Source organism: Silurus aristotelis (assembly GCF_946808225.1).
Source record: "Silurus aristotelis genome assembly, chromosome: 4".
Taxonomy (NCBI): Eukaryota; Metazoa; Chordata; class Actinopteri; order Siluriformes; family Siluridae; genus Silurus; species Silurus aristotelis.
In genome coordinates, this window is record NC_139577.1 from 23,910,742 (window position 1) to 23,930,125 (window position 19,384).

The 19,384-nt window shown below is 35.9% G+C and overlaps 1 protein-coding gene across 2 annotated transcripts in view; it reads right to left on the minus strand.

Annotated features, from left to right (window-relative positions):
- dntt (deoxynucleotidyltransferase, terminal) overlaps nucleotides 1-19,384 on the minus strand; it is a 129,474-nt gene that overhangs the window by 83,810 nt on the left and 26,280 nt on the right. For both annotated transcript variants that reach the window (XM_083538407.1, XM_083538406.1), the window contains 4 exons: nucleotides 13,361-13,531; nucleotides 10,819-10,890; nucleotides 10,248-10,371; nucleotides 7,439-7,571 (listed from right to left, as the gene is read on the minus strand). In XM_083538407.1, the coding sequence (XP_083394533.1) occupies nucleotides 7,439-7,571; nucleotides 10,248-10,371; nucleotides 10,819-10,890; nucleotides 13,361-13,531 (500 nt within the window). The remainder of the gene's footprint in view (nucleotides 1-7,438; nucleotides 7,572-10,247; nucleotides 10,372-10,818; nucleotides 10,891-13,360; nucleotides 13,532-19,384) is intronic.

The window sequence follows — 19,384 nt, forward strand, 5'->3', positions numbered from 1 at the left end:
GAAAATAAATGTAGAAAGTGTTACTCCTGCTAGACCTGTGCTAAAACCCTGTAAGTGGTCTATGATACTGATCATAATGCTGATGTGATTCAAATCCCAGCTTAGATTTAATATCTTGCTAAACAGCTTCGAGCTTAAGGTTTATTAACTTACTCCACTTGAGTGATCAGCCAGTTCATAATAAACCAAATTTGCTGGCACAGAGAAATTTGAGGTGATCCCTTATGGGACTGAATAAAAATAATGAACTGTATATAGAATAATCAGTAGCACAGTGAATAATCAGGAACACCTTTTTTAACTATTTACAGTCAGAGTACCTCAGCCACTCTCAGACGGGCCAGATTAAGATCAGACAGGCTCAGATAACAGCTAGTTAATTCCATTACATTTTTTATTTTTATTTATTTATTTTTTTTTTTTTTTTTGGGGGGGGGGGGGGATTGCCTTGTGCATACAGTATGTGTACTGTATATATCATTGTTTTGCACATTAGCTTCACTGTGATGTTCACAAAAGGTCCAGTCCATCATTCTGTACTCAACTGCACATCAAATAAATTCAATGTTATATCCTGCTCTTAATTACTAAAATTATTTACTTGTGGTACAGTGGTGCGTGCAGGACACAGGCAGTCACTGCAGGTGTATATCTGCTGTGAATGTTAGATAGTGTGAAAATAGATTCCTAGAGACCATTTCAATATTATAATTTTATTTAGTTTGTGCAGACTGAATTAAACTTGGGGCCTTAAGTTTTAAACATGTGCTTTAGAGCATCTTACCATTAGATGCTCCTCTTCCTGGGTTTATGAAAGGTGAAACTTCATATTATTCAGATCTCATATACCCATAACATATACCAGAAACATAAGTGTCAGGTGGATTAGTGTTTTCTGACCAACAGCAGACTGCAAGCTACTTTTTTATTAAATGAGATGCACTCTCCTGATTAGTAACATGGTTATACTAGCAATGTGAGGTGGAGGTAATCCTATCCATATATATATATATATATATATATATATATAAACTTTCTTTTCGGCTTCTCCCGTTAGGGGTCGCCACAGCGGATCCTCCGCACGTTTGATTTGGCACATGTTTTACGCTGGATGCCCTTCCTAACACAACCCTCCCCAATTTATCCGGCACTAAGAGTGGCTGGGGATGGTTCCCTGACCGGGAATCGAACCCGGGTCGCAGCGGTGGGAGCGCTGCATCTTAACCACTAGACCACCAGGGGACCATATATATATATATATATATATATATATATATATATATATATATATATATATATATATATATATATATATATATATATATATATATATATATATATATATATATATATATATATATATATATATATATATATATATATATATATATATATATATATATATACAGAACAGACCAAAAGTTTGGACACACCTTCTCATTCAAAGAGTTTTCTTTATTTTCATGACTATAAACAAATTGTAGATTCACACTGAAAGCATCAAAACTATTAACACATGTGGAATTATATACATAACAAAAAAGTGAACTGAAAATATGTCATATTGTAGGTTCTTCAAAGTAGGCATCAAGAGAATGCCAAGAGTGTGCAAAGCAGTAATCGAAGCAAAAGGTGGCTACCTAGAATATGACATATTTTCACTTGTTTCACACTTTTTTGTTATGTATATAATTTATGAAATATAGTATAGTCATGAAAATAAAGAAAACTCTTTGAATGAGAAGGTGTGTCCAAACTTTTGGTCTGTACTGTGTATATATATATATATATATATATATATATATATATATATATATATATATATATATATATATATATATATATATATATATACATATAAACATTTTGCAGATTCTTTTTATGCCCAGTAGACAAATCAGTATCAGTATGTAGATAGTACATATGTGGTTGTTTATTCCCAATTTCTAACTGACACAAATGGTCAAACAAATAACCCACCTTCGCTCAGTCCCTAGAGATTATCTGATATGTCTCTCAAGTATTAATGAACATCAGTGTAGAATTAGAGTAGAAGTTAAAAGTTGCAGTAATGTTAAGTTCTAAGTTGTCATTTTTGAAGATTAGAGACATTAATATATTATAGCTTTGTACAACCTTAATAGAATTTCACTTCTTTTGTTTTATTTTATTCATTCCATTTTAGACAATTTTATCAACTGAGAAATTGGGGAACGAATATTAAACACCTGAGGAGCACACACAAACAACTAGGGATCACACATTAGCATCACACAAAAACATGCTTTTCTTTTTCTCAGGGATGGCAAGAGAAAAACATATTTTGAGTTGCCAAAGCTTGCAGCTGTTGTTGTTTGCACCTCTGTCTTCTTGTTTTCCCGTTTAGAAATATTTTTAAACTATATGTTCATGATTCGACATAAATGCTCTGCCTAAGGACTTTTTTATGTAGACACTTTTACTATTTATCTCTTTTAAACTGAGCAACAATTTTAGCAAACTAATTAGATAGCAGTGGCAGGCCATAAGGGCCATCAAGGCCTTTTCTGCTGGCCTAAAGTCTATCAGAATAACTAACTTATATTTAATGTATTTTTGTCCATGAATATGTAATAAATTATTCACAATAGTCTATTCTCTTCATTTCATAGCGTTTCTACCATGTGCACTGCCTCAAGGAGCAGTGAATCCAAGTGTAAATTATGGTTAGAGTTTCTAGCCAATTAGATATGAACCATCACGTGTTGCTGGGGCCAAAGGTATCTGTTTGCCTTGAGCTTGCCTCACTGTGAACACTGCAGGCTTTCTGTTGCTAACAATCTATGTTGCATCAAGCTTACTTCAAGGCCCTCTAAAAGGTGTCTAAAAAAATTTTCACATCCTTTGATTGGATTGTCAGAGAGCGCACTTTCAGAGCTCGCAAATTACTGAAGCAAACTGCACAAGCTGATTTAAAACTGATTCAGGTAGGACACCTTGCCTAGATGTAAAGTGCACACAGCCCATCACTGTAAGATAGGCTCCATCAGTAGCTAGTATAAACTGAATTTAACACTTACAGTATACACTCATGGACCATTTTATTACAATTAACCGTCCACTTACTCATTCATGCAATTATCTTATCAGATAATCAGGTGGCAGCAGGTCAATGAAAAAATCATGCAGGTAAAGGCCAGGAAATTCAGGTGAATTTAATGCTGGAATAGAGTAAACTGTGAATTTAAAGATTTTGACCTAGGCATGATTATTAGTGCGATTTTGGTTTGAGTATTTTTATATTTGTATAAAAATTTATTATTATAATTTTTATTAGTATGATTATATTTTTATTCTCACCTCCTGGTAGTTCCATGCAAAACAGTCACTAGAGTTTACCCAGAAAGGAGGAATATAATGAAAAAAATTGCTGGTGAGCAACAGTTGTAAAGATGGAATTGCCTTGTTGATGTCAGAACAGAAATGGAGAATAGGTAGACTTGTTTGAGCTGACAAAAAGCCTGCAGTATCTCAGAACCATTCTGTACAATTGTATTGAGCTGAAAAGCATCACAGAATGCACAATAGACCTTAAGGTGAATCACTACAACAGAAGAAGATCACAAGTTTTCATGTCTGCCAAGAAAAGAAAACTTTAGCTCCAGCAGAAACAGGCTTACCAACGCTGGCCAGTTGAAAACTGAAAAAAAATGTTGGCCTGATGAATCTTGATTTCATGCTGTGACACACAGATGGTAGCATTAGCATGAATACATGGACCCAACAATCCAGCCTGGTGGAGATGGTATAATGGTGTGGGAAATGTTTTCTTGGTGGTCTTTGAGCAACATTAATACAAATCAATCATTGCTTGCATCTGAATATTCTTATTGTTGGCCATGTGCATCCATTCACTGCAACAATTCTCTGCCATCTTCCAATATGTCAAAATATAAAGTCTTCTAAGTCAATTTAAAAGTGTTTGAAGTTATTTTATGAAATGTTCTTCAGTGGCCTTAGCCCTGACTGGATCTGAATCCAATAGAACACTAATAGAATAGAAACCTACTGGATCCAATAAAATCATTTCAACATAGAAAGAAAAAGAATCTCAAAGGACAGGTTCCATTTTCTTGTGTTATTCGTGTCACAAGGAATTGAGATTTTCTGAGCAGCATGAGTGTTCCTAATAAGGTGCTCAGTGAATGTGTCATATTTGGTCTCAATTAGTTTCTAATTATTTTGCATACACATAAATGCCTATTAGGTATTTTAGATTGTTTACTGCCTGTACCTCTTTCCTATTTTCCATTTTCACTAATAGCATACAATCAGAGGTAAGCTGCTGGCTGAAACACATTTGACTACACCCAGAGTTCAGGAAAGAAATGTAACTACCAGTTTGGGTGTCTGTGCCCCTCTTAAATCTTTCTGTTTTCTGTCCCACCCACCCACTCAATCCAATGATATTTTAAATAACAGCACTAACCAGAACCAGTGAAAAAGAAAGAAATAGAAATTCTTTGATTTTGACAGGAAAAGTGTCATCAATACCATCTTTGCTCTAAATCCACGATTTAGTAAATAATCCTCTTTACTGCAGTTTAAGTATATTGTTTTCAAATCCTTTCCAAAAGTTGCTAATTTAATTGATATTATCTACTAAGAAGATTGCAATGGAATAATACCTAAAACTGCAGATTGCAGCAGAGTAACACAGTTGTGTAACATAGTGTCGAATTAACCCTTTCTCATATTACACTGGTGTTCCCTTTATGTCAGAGGAATGTAAAGCAACTTATCATATATTTTCAATCAGTTTAAACTAAATTTCTTTTTTTTTTTTTTTACTGCTGCTGCAAACCTGCTTTAAGTCTAGGCAGGACATTGTTAGGTTTCTTTGTATATAGAAAGAGAAAGAGAAGGAGTGTGAGCCCCCTGCTGGGCAAACATTTCATACTGCGCTACAATAACATGGTACATGGATTAATCAAGCATTATATAAATAATGGCACAATAAAATTACAACATTTTAAAAAATGTATGAAAAATAATATGATCCATTTACCACTATGATGGTATTGTGACGTCACAAATACATCCACACAGGCAGCCCCAAAATAGGAGGATTACTGGAATACAGTTTTATTTTATTTTATTATTTTTTTACCTAGGTTAGGAAAAACAAAAAAGCTAATCATACACTAAAACAAATTCAGTAGGTGCTAGCTACTATCATCCTCTCTACCAAACTACAGCAGATTATCACTGCTGTTAGCCTACTCTGGGAGTCGGGGGGTGGGGGGGACAAAATAAACATACATTTTCTATGAAAAGATTTAAAAGTTTTATGGGTATATGTTTTTTGTTTGTTTGTTTTAAGCATGTTTTTACAGAAGCAGTTATTTGTATGTCCTGGTAGCCTTATTCATACTGTTTGAAAAGATCATATTTTCTCTGTTTTTAATTTGATAGTATTTCACAATAGTGCAGTTCTCTGACTACTTTAATTAGACTTGTTTCTCAGAAAAGTACTGTATCTTCATGTCACACAAAAGCCAAATAAATTCCACCTAACACATAAAGAAAGGACTATGTATTACAAAAACTACACACCAGGAATAACAAAGCAGCAAACATTACATATAAGTCGTAAAACAACAACAAACACAACACAACAGCCTTAACACAGCCCTAAACATCCATATGCTTTTGCGCTGGCAATTCCTAGTACTTCCTTGAATATTTTCCCAGTATTTGTCATGTTAAATTAGTTTACCCTATTCAGACTTTGTATTCAATCTTTCTCAATTTCACATTTATTTGTGTTCTGTGTCCTTGTCTACCAAAATTCTTTTAAAATTTTTTGGCCATACTTAGATTTGGCAACTCATTCTAGCAAATTAAGTTCAAATTTTATGCCAGTGTGTCAATGGAAAGCATTCTCTACATTCAGACTGAGCTTTCCAGGATTTGCCAGGGTTTCTTGTCTGGAGTGTTCATGAGTTTATTATTTTTTCAGTTACGTTTAGATTACTGCTTTTAAAAACATTTTTTGTATTATTATAAAAAATACAGTTCATGCTAATAGAAAATAATATGCATGGACAGAATGTAAAGGTGAAGTAAGCATATACTATACTATAACACTGATACTATACTATACTACGATATATACAGTATATATGAAGTCATGATCATGATAGGAAAAATTATCCTGGTCATATAAATTACATGAATCATGCAAAGTCCTCAGTTTTACAAATTGAATTCCACCCACATTAAATGGCTACAAACCTACACATTACTTAATAGAGCACATCTTAATTTCTGTATTATAAATTAGAAATAACCTTATATTTTGTACTGACAGTGAAAGAAAGCATGAAGTGTAGACAGAAGTGAAAACACAGACGTGAACCAGTCATGAATTATTCATATTTTTTGTTATTTCGTGTGCTGTCAAAATCGTGTGCATAACTTAATGTGACAACAAGATCCAAAGCTCAGGTTATGAAATCATAATGTGTGTGAACAATGTACATTTGTCAGGGTTTCATTATGTGAGTTATAAAATGATAGTTTATACAGTTTGTACAATTAATTTATTTAAAATGTCATATATGTTTTCTAATAGTGCCCTTGAATAATATTCCAAAACTTATACACAAATGTATTTTCACTGAATTGTTAATGTCGACATTATATACTATTATATGTACTACTGCTCTAATCCTGCATCTAAAAGACATTTTAAATGGTCCAGGGCAGAATAATACAGAACCGAAACATATATCTCGTTTCAGAAACTTATTAACCCTAGAACCCAAATCAGCTGTAACTGTAGATGAGTTCAGAGAGTTCTGATCGCAGCTGTTATTAACCTAAGCTTTCTAGTCCAATGCACTTAGTGTTTTGTTCACACTTACTTGTTGTAATCAGAGTTCTTTGTTGAATTTTGTTAAAAAATTGCTAAAACATTTCTTCTTTTTTTAGCACTTTTTCTTCCAGTATTTAACAGTGCATAGTACAAGTCCCAAACCAAAGAAACAAGTGTTGAAATAAAGTATGTGAAATACGCTCCTGGGCAAAAACTGGGCTAAGCCCAAAATGGCAAATATGAAGCTTGTGACTGTATTAACAATAAATCACTGGTCAGGAAATGAGCAATAATGAAACAAATGCACTCCTAAGAGTGGATGTGCCACTATTAGCGTCCTCAATTTTGCTGCAGTGAACTGTTTGGAGAGAAAAAAAAGGATATTCACGTCTATAGTCTATAGCAAAGATAAAATCATGGTTTTCTGTCACGTGTGATGCAGTCCATCAAAGACCTGATAATAAATTCATAATGGGGTTGGGATTGATAATGCAGAGAAAGAGCTACAATTATGATTGATTCTCGATCATTTTCTGAGGAATGATTTTATACTGTAAGTTGATGCGTTGTGTAACTTACCTGCGGAAGCCTCCAGTCAGAGTGATAGTGACATCACCATTGAAACTGCCGGCGATCTCCTCTATAATACGGCCCACTGCCTCAGCCTCAGCTTTGCTTACTGGCTTTGAGATGTCTTTATAATGCTGGAATCCTGGGAACAAAAAAATTAATTACGCATTTAAGTAACAGCATTATTCACTAACTCTACAATTAGATCAGCAGCCATCCTAAAACAGCGGGTGGTACGGCTTGTGAGCACTTCTCTTGTACTATGAATATCTGTGGAAAAACGTGTTGCTCACCGAAACAGAAAAAAGAAAGGCTCCCATGAAAGTGTAATGCGCAGCATACTGTATGTACTCCATGAACATCAGCAGAATCAGTGGAAAATGATTCAGATGAGCAAAATTTAAGCCGCATACAGGATTGTCTATTGCTTTGTTTCCTTTAGAGATTGATCTAGCTCTAATTGAGCTCTTTTACTCCTCCACGCTGTTTCTTGTTTTCAAATCTAAAGCACTTAGCAAAAGCAACTATCTTAATTATGTATCTCCTATTAGCACTACAGTCATTTTAAAGTCTTCATATGTAAGCATCACTGACAAAGTTGAGTCTATTGTAGTTTATGGGTGAGGCCCAGTCATTTTCATTTCCTCCATCTGGTAGTTGAGTACTTTTATTTATTTATTTATTTTCTGTGGCTGAAAATGCCTCTGAAATGCTGTTAACCTCTATTACAGCAAAGACCAGTTAATCCCAGCCATCATCTATACCCATTTATTCCTTCTCTAATGCACTCCCTCTCTTTCTTTCTTTATATATATATATATATATATATATATATATATATATATATATATATATATATATATATATATATATATATATATATATATATATATATACACATACACACACACACACACACACACACACACACACACACACACACACTCTCTCTCTCTCTGTGGACCTAAATCCATTCTGCACATAATAACAAGCAGTAGATTTACCATTCTTTTTAATGCAAAACATTTAAGTTTAAATTCATTTGTACTGAATTGCCACTAGATATATTTGCTCATCAGTATCAAGTTCATTATTAATACACTATGCTAAGCTAATTTGCCCCTTTAAATGTATTAAGTGTTATATTTACCAGAATAATGATTAACATTCAGTATATCATGCTCCATGTAGAAAGATGTCCTGGTATGACTTTAACTACAGATGTCTCATCATATCTGACTGGAGTTAATTTAATTTCCAGCAGAAATTCTGCATGCTCACACTGCCTAAAAAATGAGATGGAGAAATTCTGATCTATTCAAGCAAACACCCAATATATTGTGCTGTGCAGCACACCTGAGGCACGCTGTATATTTCCCACAAAGTTCCTCAACTCAATTTGCATAATTGTTTAGGAACAAGCTTGTTTATAGGCCAGCAGGTTGCAAATGAGTGTCTGAATGTGTGTTTGTATGTGTGTGGGTGGGTGTGTTTGTGTGTGTGAAAAAAATACCCCAGCTGCCTATTAAACATCAGTTGTGTAGTGGCAGTAAAAACCTGAGCCTCATTAAACTTTCACCTCACAACAGATTTTCATAACAATCAGCAATTAACAACACAACCCTCTATTAGAAATCCAAATTAGAATGCAGTGTTTAAATCTACCACCTGTTTGTAGCAGGTCAGGCAATTTAACATTTTTTATAACTGCAATAACACGATCAGATCATAACTCTGAAAAGCATCATAACGGAAGCGAGCGTGGCCTTTGGGCAGCTGGCCTTTTTAGCTGCCTGACTGATGACGGAGTGTTCTCATTGTGTTGCTGCTAGAGAGCTGCGAAGCCTTGGCATTTTGCTCCTCTCTCTATCTCTTCTACCCACAGCCATCTGTATCAGTGAGAACCCCATGTGGCGCCAGGTCTGTGTGTTGAGCGTGTATACAGCCAGCCAATGGTCTGTCAGTGAAGCCTCTTAATACAGGGCATTGTGCACATCTTTCAAGGAGAAGACTGAAATGTCTCAGAGAAGAAAGAAGCATATACTGGTACAGATGAAAACTGCAAAGGAAATTAAGTCACACAATACAGCTTTGGGCAATTTAACGAAGCAGGAACAAACAACAGCCTGCAGAGAAACAGAGAGACATGGCAGAGCCAGTATTAACACAGTGACAGCCAAATGATGAATGGCATTTTGATAGAGACATTCATCACTCTTCTGACATGGTTTCAAGACTTACTTTTGCTTGAGTAATTCGGCTTCATTTCAAAATTTCTAAAACAAAGCAACAAATAATAGGTACGCAGAGCAAAACTTGCAGAATATTGCCTCATTCATAACTCGGTGAAGTTATGTAATAAATGCATGTTCGGATTAGGCCTTATGTAAGAATTCGTGCCTTCTCATAGTTATTTAAAATCAAGATTAGCATCACAAAATCTCTTCCCTGGCATGCATCTCAGCTTTGCTTTCGGTTGCTCTTAATTCTTAGTGTGCTTTTGTTTTAATTTCGGTACTGTCATGTCAAAGGTCTGTTTCTCACTGTGTTTACTAGTTTGGTGTTAACGTTTTTAAATTGGAAAAAATAAATGTACCTTGATTTAAAAAAAAAAAAAATTTAATAGCAATATGATTTTAAAATCTATGTCTATCTATAATATATATTAAGATAATAATTTTACAGGACTCAAATGTAGTACCATACAAAAAAATAGGAATCAAATAACTTCAACAAAAATATATTTTAACTTGATATACTAGCATTTACTATTTGACCATTTTTGTTACTTTGTGATAATGACAGGTAAATGTGCTACCTGCTACTTGCATCCTGTTTAAGTGAATGCTGGTGTCAAAGGTGATCTGCTCCAGTCTACGCAGGCCTCTGCGATACCATTTCTCTGCTGTCTTAGGTCCAACTCCAAACACACTGGTGAAAATCTGTTGTACACCGAAAATATTATTTATACAGTCCAAGCAATGCATGCCACTGCTGTATCTTAAGAGGAATGCTGCTCCTTAACTAATATCCACTACCCACAGGCTGTACAGCTTTAGTGCTTTGCTACTTGATTGTGTCAGGTTTCATGAACTCACACACACAGAAATCTGACATACAAATTAATGTCGTTAAAATGTATTGTATATTGAAATTAGTGAGGCATGCAGTAGACATATTTGTGATAGAGTGCCAAAAAATCAATTCTTGTCTTTTTTTATTTCATAAGGCAATAGGAAGTAAAAAAATCTTTAACTTCAACTTTTGTTTTATAAATGTTTTGCAAGAGCATCTGCTTCTGAATCCTGCCCCCCTTCAAAACCCCCATAAGTAGAGTTTTTCTTTTTTCTCCTTAAAGAAATTATTACCTTCACTTTTCAGAGACTAACCTTCAAAGTTCTGTATCTCTCATCTGTTAATACTTCTTCAACTTTTGAGGATGATCCACATTCAAAGATATCCTGCAATGGAAAATAGGAAAACTTTGCATTAACTACCTACTTGACTCTAAAATTGAAAAGAAAATATGTTCTTAGATATTTTTTATGCAATTTCCTTTACAAATAATAAACTTTTGAATCTTTGAAATATAAACTTCAATTTTTTAACTTTGAGATTTTTAAAAGGAAAGTAGTAGTTCGGTGGTTAAGATGTTGGACTACTTATAAGAAAATCATGAATAAAATCTCAGTAGCTGCCACTGCCGGGCCCTTGAGCAGTGCCCTAATCCCTTATCTTCTTAGTTGTATAAATGGGATAATTGTAAGTTACTTTGGATAAGGTTGTCTGCCAAATGCAATAAATGTATAGTATCTGCTACATCCACATTTTGATTTAATGAGTTTGCACTTAAGCTTAAATTGCCTTCCAAGAAAATTCTTATGATTCATTTAAAATCAAATCCTTATTGGTCACATCTCTACACAAGCTCCAATAGAAGAGATTAAATATGAGGAATATCTAACCTTTTATACAATGCAGTTAATGTGATCAATTAATTAACTAATAAACACATTTGTTTATAGTTAAATAGGAAGCTAGAAATAGTGCAGAAGCCTTAATATTAAATAAAATAATCTATATATAAAGATAAAGAGATGGGTCCCTTACGAGGGAAATATCAAGGCCTGTGACGTCGGAGTGACGTGGGGCCGCCTTCCTGTGGGCTCACCACCTGCAGGAGGGACCGTAAGGGACGGTGCTGTGAGGATTGGGCAGCAGTCGAAGGTGGGGGCCTGCTTAGACTGCTGCCCCCGCTACCCGGATTACGGATAAGCGGGAGAAAATGAATGAATGAATGAATATATATAAAGATATTCAACATTCTTTGTTTTCTAAAAATCTACTGTTTATTTCCAAAATATCCTGGATTTTCTATATAGTTTTAGATGTTTGGACTCCATTCTACCTGTAGTATGTAAGCATCTGCACACATGCAAACATACATACAGTACATTATCTGACCTTGTTCTAAGACTAGATTATATTTGTTCTCAAGTGGGCTTTACCCATTTCTATGTAACTTGTGTGAATTCCCAATTGCAAGTGTTAATGGGTATCTGAGATTTTAGCAGCTCTGCAGAGTCAGGCGATGAGAAAAGGCTATTCTGCTGACCCCAGATCTGATCAGTGAATTGATTTTTTATTGATTTTTTTGCTACAGCTGGAAGCCCTAAGCTTGAGTAGAAGGGAATCAGTACAGACATCAAGATAGTCAGGAATGGAGAGAGTGCTCAAGATATGACTATGACATGTTTGTTAGTTTCTTGAAATTTATATTGATCCAATATTGTTAAATAATAATATTTTAATTTCATTTCATTCATTTCATATTGGGAATTACATATTTGTGGATTAGTAATAAAAACCGTTTTTCTAGCTAAGATTTGAGTATGTTATATTGAAATGTAGATTTAATCAAATAAGAAAAAATTGTACTTGTCTTGGATGCATAAAATGCATACAGGAAGCAATATTGAAGAAGTCATTTCTGCCTCTATCACACGATCAGTATGTTGGTCACAGCATTAATATGTTTAAATTATGACGACATTTTATGTCATTTGGCAGATGCCCTTATCCAGAACGCCTTACATTTATATAATTCAGACAACTGAGTAGCTATTGGGTTAAGGGCCTGGCTCAGGGGGCCAGAAGTAGCAGTTTGGTGTGACTGGGATTTGAACTCATGGACCTTCAGATACAAATGCCTTAACCACTAAACTACCACCTTCCTGATGATGATGAAGAAGAAGAAGAAAAGAAAGAAGGAGGAGGAGGAGGCAAAATATCAGAAAAAAACAATGCAGAATCATTACAAATCCCCCAACAAGTAGTTTGCAAGGTGGTGCACAGAGATCCCCAGGGGACTGTGATGTTCAAGTAAGGGTCTGGGGTTTATTATTATTTTAATGACAGGATAATTGTGTAAATCAGAGTCTGTATCAAGTACTATCAACTGCTGTAATCATAGTTATTATTTGTTATTAAAGTATTAAACTAATTAACCAAGAGGTTTGATAAGCTGAATTAAATGGATTGAATGATACCTTTCCGTAATGTTAAGGTTTCTTTTCTATTCTAACACTCAATTGGATTCTAATTTATCCAATTATTACTACAATTCAGATCAAATGAATGTATTAGTAATATTAATAAATTAATATAAATATTTTAAACAATATAACAAGAATAGTTGAAAATCACGGATATGTGAAAAACAGGATGTGAGTTATTATATTCAAATAATTATTCTGTGATAATATAAGTGTTCATGGATTTTTTTTTTTTACTGAAAAGATTCCACAAATGAAAAATGTTTAAGAATATTTAATCAAAGGTGTTTTCCGATTTTCGTACTCATTCACATAGATGGGCTACAAACATGTGAGTGACTGCAGAAAAACTGCAGAGACCTTTACAGTCCCCTACCTGTATAACTGCCTTGGTCTCTGGTCCTAGGCAGGGAAGTCTCTCAATGTCACTGATGTTGCGTAGAGGCACAGGCAGACTCTTCAGTACAGATGCAGCTCTCCGGAAGCCCAGACAGGGACCTATACTCTCAATGAACTCATAGTTCTCTGCCAGTACTTCCATAGCATCCTATAGCATGACATAAATAGTCTTAATAATCTCAATGATGGTTAATTAGAAGATGTTTTCTATAAAGCATATTACTGCATGTCATACTGTGCATGGATATGTAACTGACAAATATAATTTTAATTTAATAATTTGAATGTCTTTGATCGGCCGGAATTCAAACAGTTTTAATAAAAAGCATGTTGAAATACTCTAATCCCACTTCATTGTCATTTGCATAGTAATAACCTATGTACATGAACTTCTTGAATACATTAATTGCTACATTTCCAAAGCCACATTCCAAAATATTACCAAAATAGTGGAGTTTATAATACAGCAAATGAGGACTAAATGTGAAATGGTATGTTCAAAAAGCACACACAAATCTTATGGTCAGGTGTCAACAAACATATGTCCATATTGTGTGTGTATGCATGTAGGTAGGTAGGCAGGTTTATTATTTTTGCACAACACAATACATGTACTTAGCAACAAAATGCCATATACTGTCATCTACATTACAGTTCTGATAAAACATGTACCTACTATAGCCTCATTATATTGTTCCTGACTGACATGAATAGAATGTGAAAATGTGCAGATGTGAAATTCTTCTGTTATAACCTATGCTGTGCTTCCTGAGATGCATTTTTTGCACACCCTGTTTTTAAAGAGAAGTTATTACAGTTACCATAGCCTTCTTTTCAGCTGGAATCAGTTTAACTTTTTGTGTGTTTGATCACACTATTTTGTGTAATCTCTAATGATATCCTATATTAAAGGATGAGTATTAATTTTGATACTAGTGGCAAATTGCTATTATATAGAAAATGTAATACGTCAGGATGTGTTGTTATTGGAAAATAATCAACATCAGGTGGTAATAGCTTCAGGCTGTGCTGTACCACACATAATCACCTCATCAATATTTTCATGCAATGGGATGGGCAAGTCTTTATCTCAGGCGTTTGCTGGAATTTTTCCATCTTGAAAATGAGCTCCTGTAAAGTGGTTTATTGAACACCGAATTAAGCAGAAAATGTTAAGTAAGATGGAGTAAGATGTGAGTAAGTGAGTGAGTGAGTAAGATGGTAAACAGTATAAAGGACAAATGAGAAAGCAAAGAGAGAGAGAGAATTGTGTCAGTTGCATGTGTGTATTTAAGCTCTGATCTGTGGTTACAGGCAGACAGAGATCAAAGAACAGACCAGGTCACACTCATTTCATCTCCCTATCTACCCTTCTCAACTCCCTTCTTCCCTTTCTCCCTCTCACTCTATCTCAATCTGCTCTTCCTGGGCATCTTTTGGATGACCGCACAGTGAGTACTGGAGGGGAACCTGTCATTTTCCACTTGTTCATAAGATTCTCCCTATAGGCAGTGAAAAATCATACAGTAAGCACACAAGCACACACTAAAGCACACACATGCATTGTCAGATGCACACTTTTCTTTTCTTACCAACTTGTTTAAATCTGTGTTAGGTTTTAGGTTTAGTTGAATTTTGCATTAATGTCACTGTGGGGTATATGCTGGTATTGGAAAAAAATCTTAAAGATAATCAACATTTGGGTAATATCCATGCGTTCCTACTTGGAAGAACACATTAATATATATAGACACTTCACTCTTCACTTAATGTAATCAACATGACAAGCAATGGAAATGATTACAAAAAGACAAAAAGATGGTAACAAGGAAGTGATGGTAAGGTGATGACAACATTGCTGGCAGCATTATTCACTTTGTACTCAGAAATAAAACATGCTAGCCTAATTAGATATCCAGCAAGACAGCAATGTGCTGGGATTATTTAAAAGAAGCTTGCTATGTACTGATAGGAAGAAGTTGCTGACAGCAGCTGACAGAAAGGCTGTGAATTGAAATGACATAAGCAGACTGTTTGTAAGATTGGACGGTGTGTGAGTGGCAGGAGGGCTTAGGGATTATGCTTTTCCTACACTTTCAGCTCAAACTTCAGTTCAGGTTGTCCTATAATGCTATATGATAGATCAAGGATGTCAGACTGCAGTTTTGGAGGGCCAAACACATTTAGAACTGCCAAGGTGTTAAATTATTTCTGGCAACTCACAGTGTCAGAAATGTCTTTTCTCAATGCTTGAAGATTTGAGTAAGCAGACTTATAAGTGACTAAAGGGAATGCTTACTAGTAACCCTAAAATGTAAATGAGACACAAGTTGACTTTCAGGTACAGAGCGAGGAGAAGCAGCTTCAAACTGAGCCATTTTAAATATTCAATTGTGAAAATAGCTACATGTACATATGTACCTTAAAAATATTTTTGTAAATGAATCTCTTTTTTAACTTAGATATATAGTATATTAGTGGTGTTTTAAAAAAAATATATAATCAATTAAATGCTACTATTTGTATTTATATTTCAGAACTGGTCTCAACTACATAAAACTTTCTTTCGGCTTCTCCCGTTAGGGGTCGCCACAGCGGATCCTCCGCACGTTTGATTTGGCACATGTTTTACGCTGGATGCCCTTCCTAACGCAACCCTCCCCAATTTATACGGGCTTGGGACCGGCACTAAGAGTGGCTGGGGATGGTTCCCTAACCGGGAATCGAACCCGGGTCGCAGCGATGAGAGCGCTGCATCTTAACCACTAGACCACCAGGGGAACAACTACATATTTATTTTATTTATTTAGTGCCTGTCTGTGATATTTCCTGGTGAACATAGCTAATGTTTTCCCTAAGCCTAATTCTCTTTTTACAAACCAACATTTCAACATTTTTTATTTGATTGTGTCTTTTTAATATCAAAACAGAGATTTATTATTCAGCAATATTTAGACATTGACTTTGCTTCCTTATTCATATTCATTAATGAAAATGGATATACACTGCCCATCCAAAAAAGTAAAGGTAAGAGCCTGCATGGATGATTATGTTTCAGCTGGCAACAAGTTATTTAACCCTAACTGATACAGCAAGTAGCTTCTCATTTCATAAACAACCATGTCAGAAGAAACATCCTGTGGTCATGGAAAAGATGTGAATCTGTTTCAGAAGGGTCAAATTATTGCCATGCATCAAGCAAAGAAAACATCTAAGGAGATTGCTGAAACCACTTAAATTGGGTTAAGAACTGTCCAACGCATTATTAAAAAATTGGAGGAAGAAATGTGGTTGGAAATAAATCTTGAATGATCGTGATCACTTGAACATTTAGTGAAATCAAATCTTAAAAAGACCAGTAGAACTCACGGCTATGTTTAATAGTGAAAATAAGAGCATCTACACATGCACAATGTAAGGGGAAACTCAAGGGATTGAGACTAAACAGCTGTGTAGCCTTAAGAAAACCACTTGTCAGTGAGGCTAATCAGAAAAAAAGGCTTCAATTTGCTAGGGAGCATAATGATTGGACTCTAAAGCAATGGAAAAAGGTCATGCGGTCTGATTAGTCCAGATTTACCCTGTTTCAGAGTGATGGGTACATCAGGGTAAGAAGGGAGGCGGATGAACTGTCGCGCCTAGTGCCTAGTGCCTAGTGTACAGTAAAAGGAATCATCAGTACAAGATTTTGGTGCAACTCTGGACGTGAAAAATGTTGTGACATTGCAGAAGCTTATTGAAATGATGCCATGGCGAATGCATGCCGTAATTAAAGCTAAAGGAGGTCTAACGAAATATTAGTGTGTGACTTTTTTGGACGGGGCAATGTATATTCAGTGTGTCTTAACAGTCTAAATGTATATAGTGTCTCTAATACTAGTTAAACTGGTGGTATCTTACACCCAGTATATAGTGGTTTAAATATGTAGCTATCATGCAGGGGACGATAGGGTGACAGTTATCAGCTGATTATTTAAGAAGATAACGAAGCTAAAAGCTATCAATCGAAACAAGTATTTAACTGGGAGCATGTATTTAATTCTGTTACATTAGTCTCTAATAACAATATCAAATGCACCCAAAAGCTACTGTAACAAAGAAAGGATGGACACAAACCATACACACAAATAAGACATGCCTTAGACACACAAATATACACACACACACACACACACACACACACACACATCATAGATTGCCTTGTTCTTGCATAAACAGTCACCTTCAAATACAGTCTGTCTAACACACAAACACACACACACACACACACACACACACACACACACACACACACCACACCACACACACAACACACTCTCCCCCCTATGGTGGGTAATGAGTGTATGAGCCTGATAATGGTGAGGATAAGAGAGAAGGCCTGCTGTGCTGGGAACCACAGGGGTCTGTAGAGACATGACTAAGTGGATACCAGCTTAGGGCTGATTATCCTCCTACAAGTACATATCTGCGAGCACACCAGGGTGTCGTGCGTGGACACTTCCCTAAGGTGAAGTATTCATAAGTGTATGCAATGTCACTCTTGTCACAATAGGAGGTAATGTCCCATGAACCAGCAGAATGTATATACAGATGTATATATAGTAGATCCAAATAAAGCACCAGATTTCTGCATTTCAACAGGAATAATTAATCTAAGACAACATTCTAACAACTTTTTATAAAGAATAATAAAGTAAAGTGTACAATTGTTGGCTGATATAAAAAGCCACAGCTGTTATAAAGCCTCACATTTTATATCTGCATATAGCACAATACAATCATGACTGTATTTTTCAGGAAATAAATCAATTATACAATAATGTGATCGTATTGCCATTTGTGTCAAACATGAAACTGAGGGGAACAACTGATATACAAGCTTGAACTGTAATTTGTCACTTGCGTTTCGAACTGTACAGAGAAGACAAAAATTGAAGGCACCATTGAAGACCACATCCTGAAAAACTATATAGGTGAATATGTCCAAAGTAAGATTCTTCTTCAGGAACTGGAGCTGCTTCAACAATGCTTCGGGAATTCCTCTGCATAACCACACTGTGTAATCTGTCCAATGGAAGGGCTTGATGTCACCAGAGGGGTGACAAAACGACCAGGAAGCTATGAATGCATATGCAGTGGAGACGGCGCTAGCTTCTGTTGTTCAGGACAACACATTCGCACCCCACATCGTCACATATCGACGCTGTGGATGTTGTGTCCGACGGCATCCACATCCGACGCCGAGGGTACCCCCTTCGTGTCGCTTTTCGACATAGAGGGACGGGAAACCCTTCGCGTCACTTTTCGACGCAGATGGACGGGACCCCATTTGCGGGTTACGGTTAGGGTTTGGGTTAGGGTTAGGGTTAGGGTTAGGGTTTGGGTTAGGGTTTGGGTTAGGGTTACGGTCATCTTCAGGATTTTTCGAAATTTTTTAATTAATCCTTTACACTTATTATGATAGATAATAAATTATTAAGTGTATAGGACAGCGATCTGCATTGAAAAGCGAAGCACAGGGGGTACCTTCGGCATTCGGACGCAACGTCCACAGCGTCAATATGTGACGATGTGGGGTGAGAATGCGCTGTTCAGGAAGTGCTCTGTGTGTCTCTGTGTTTTTCCTTCGGACAGGTAAGTGCTGGTAAGAAGGTAAAAAAAAGAAAAAGGAAAAAAGCAACCTTTCAGGCTGTGTGTGTCTCCTAGCCCCCGCTTTATCATGGGGTGTAGGCACAGTTTGTGGGTCGCTTTTGTGGGGTTTGCAAATGGATCTGGCAATGGGAATGGAGATGGGCATGGAATGGAGATGGGCATATACAGTACCTTCTCTCAGGGTTCAGAAACCCGCTCTTTGGCGGTTTCTTCCCCTTTGCAGAGAGGGTGGGGCACTCCACCTTTCTTCCTCCGAGGTGAGGGATGAGAGGGCCATCGTACTGGACGAACCTCAGTACACGGTGCCCACCTCTCCTCAGTGCTCTTAGGAGATCATCTCATTAACCCT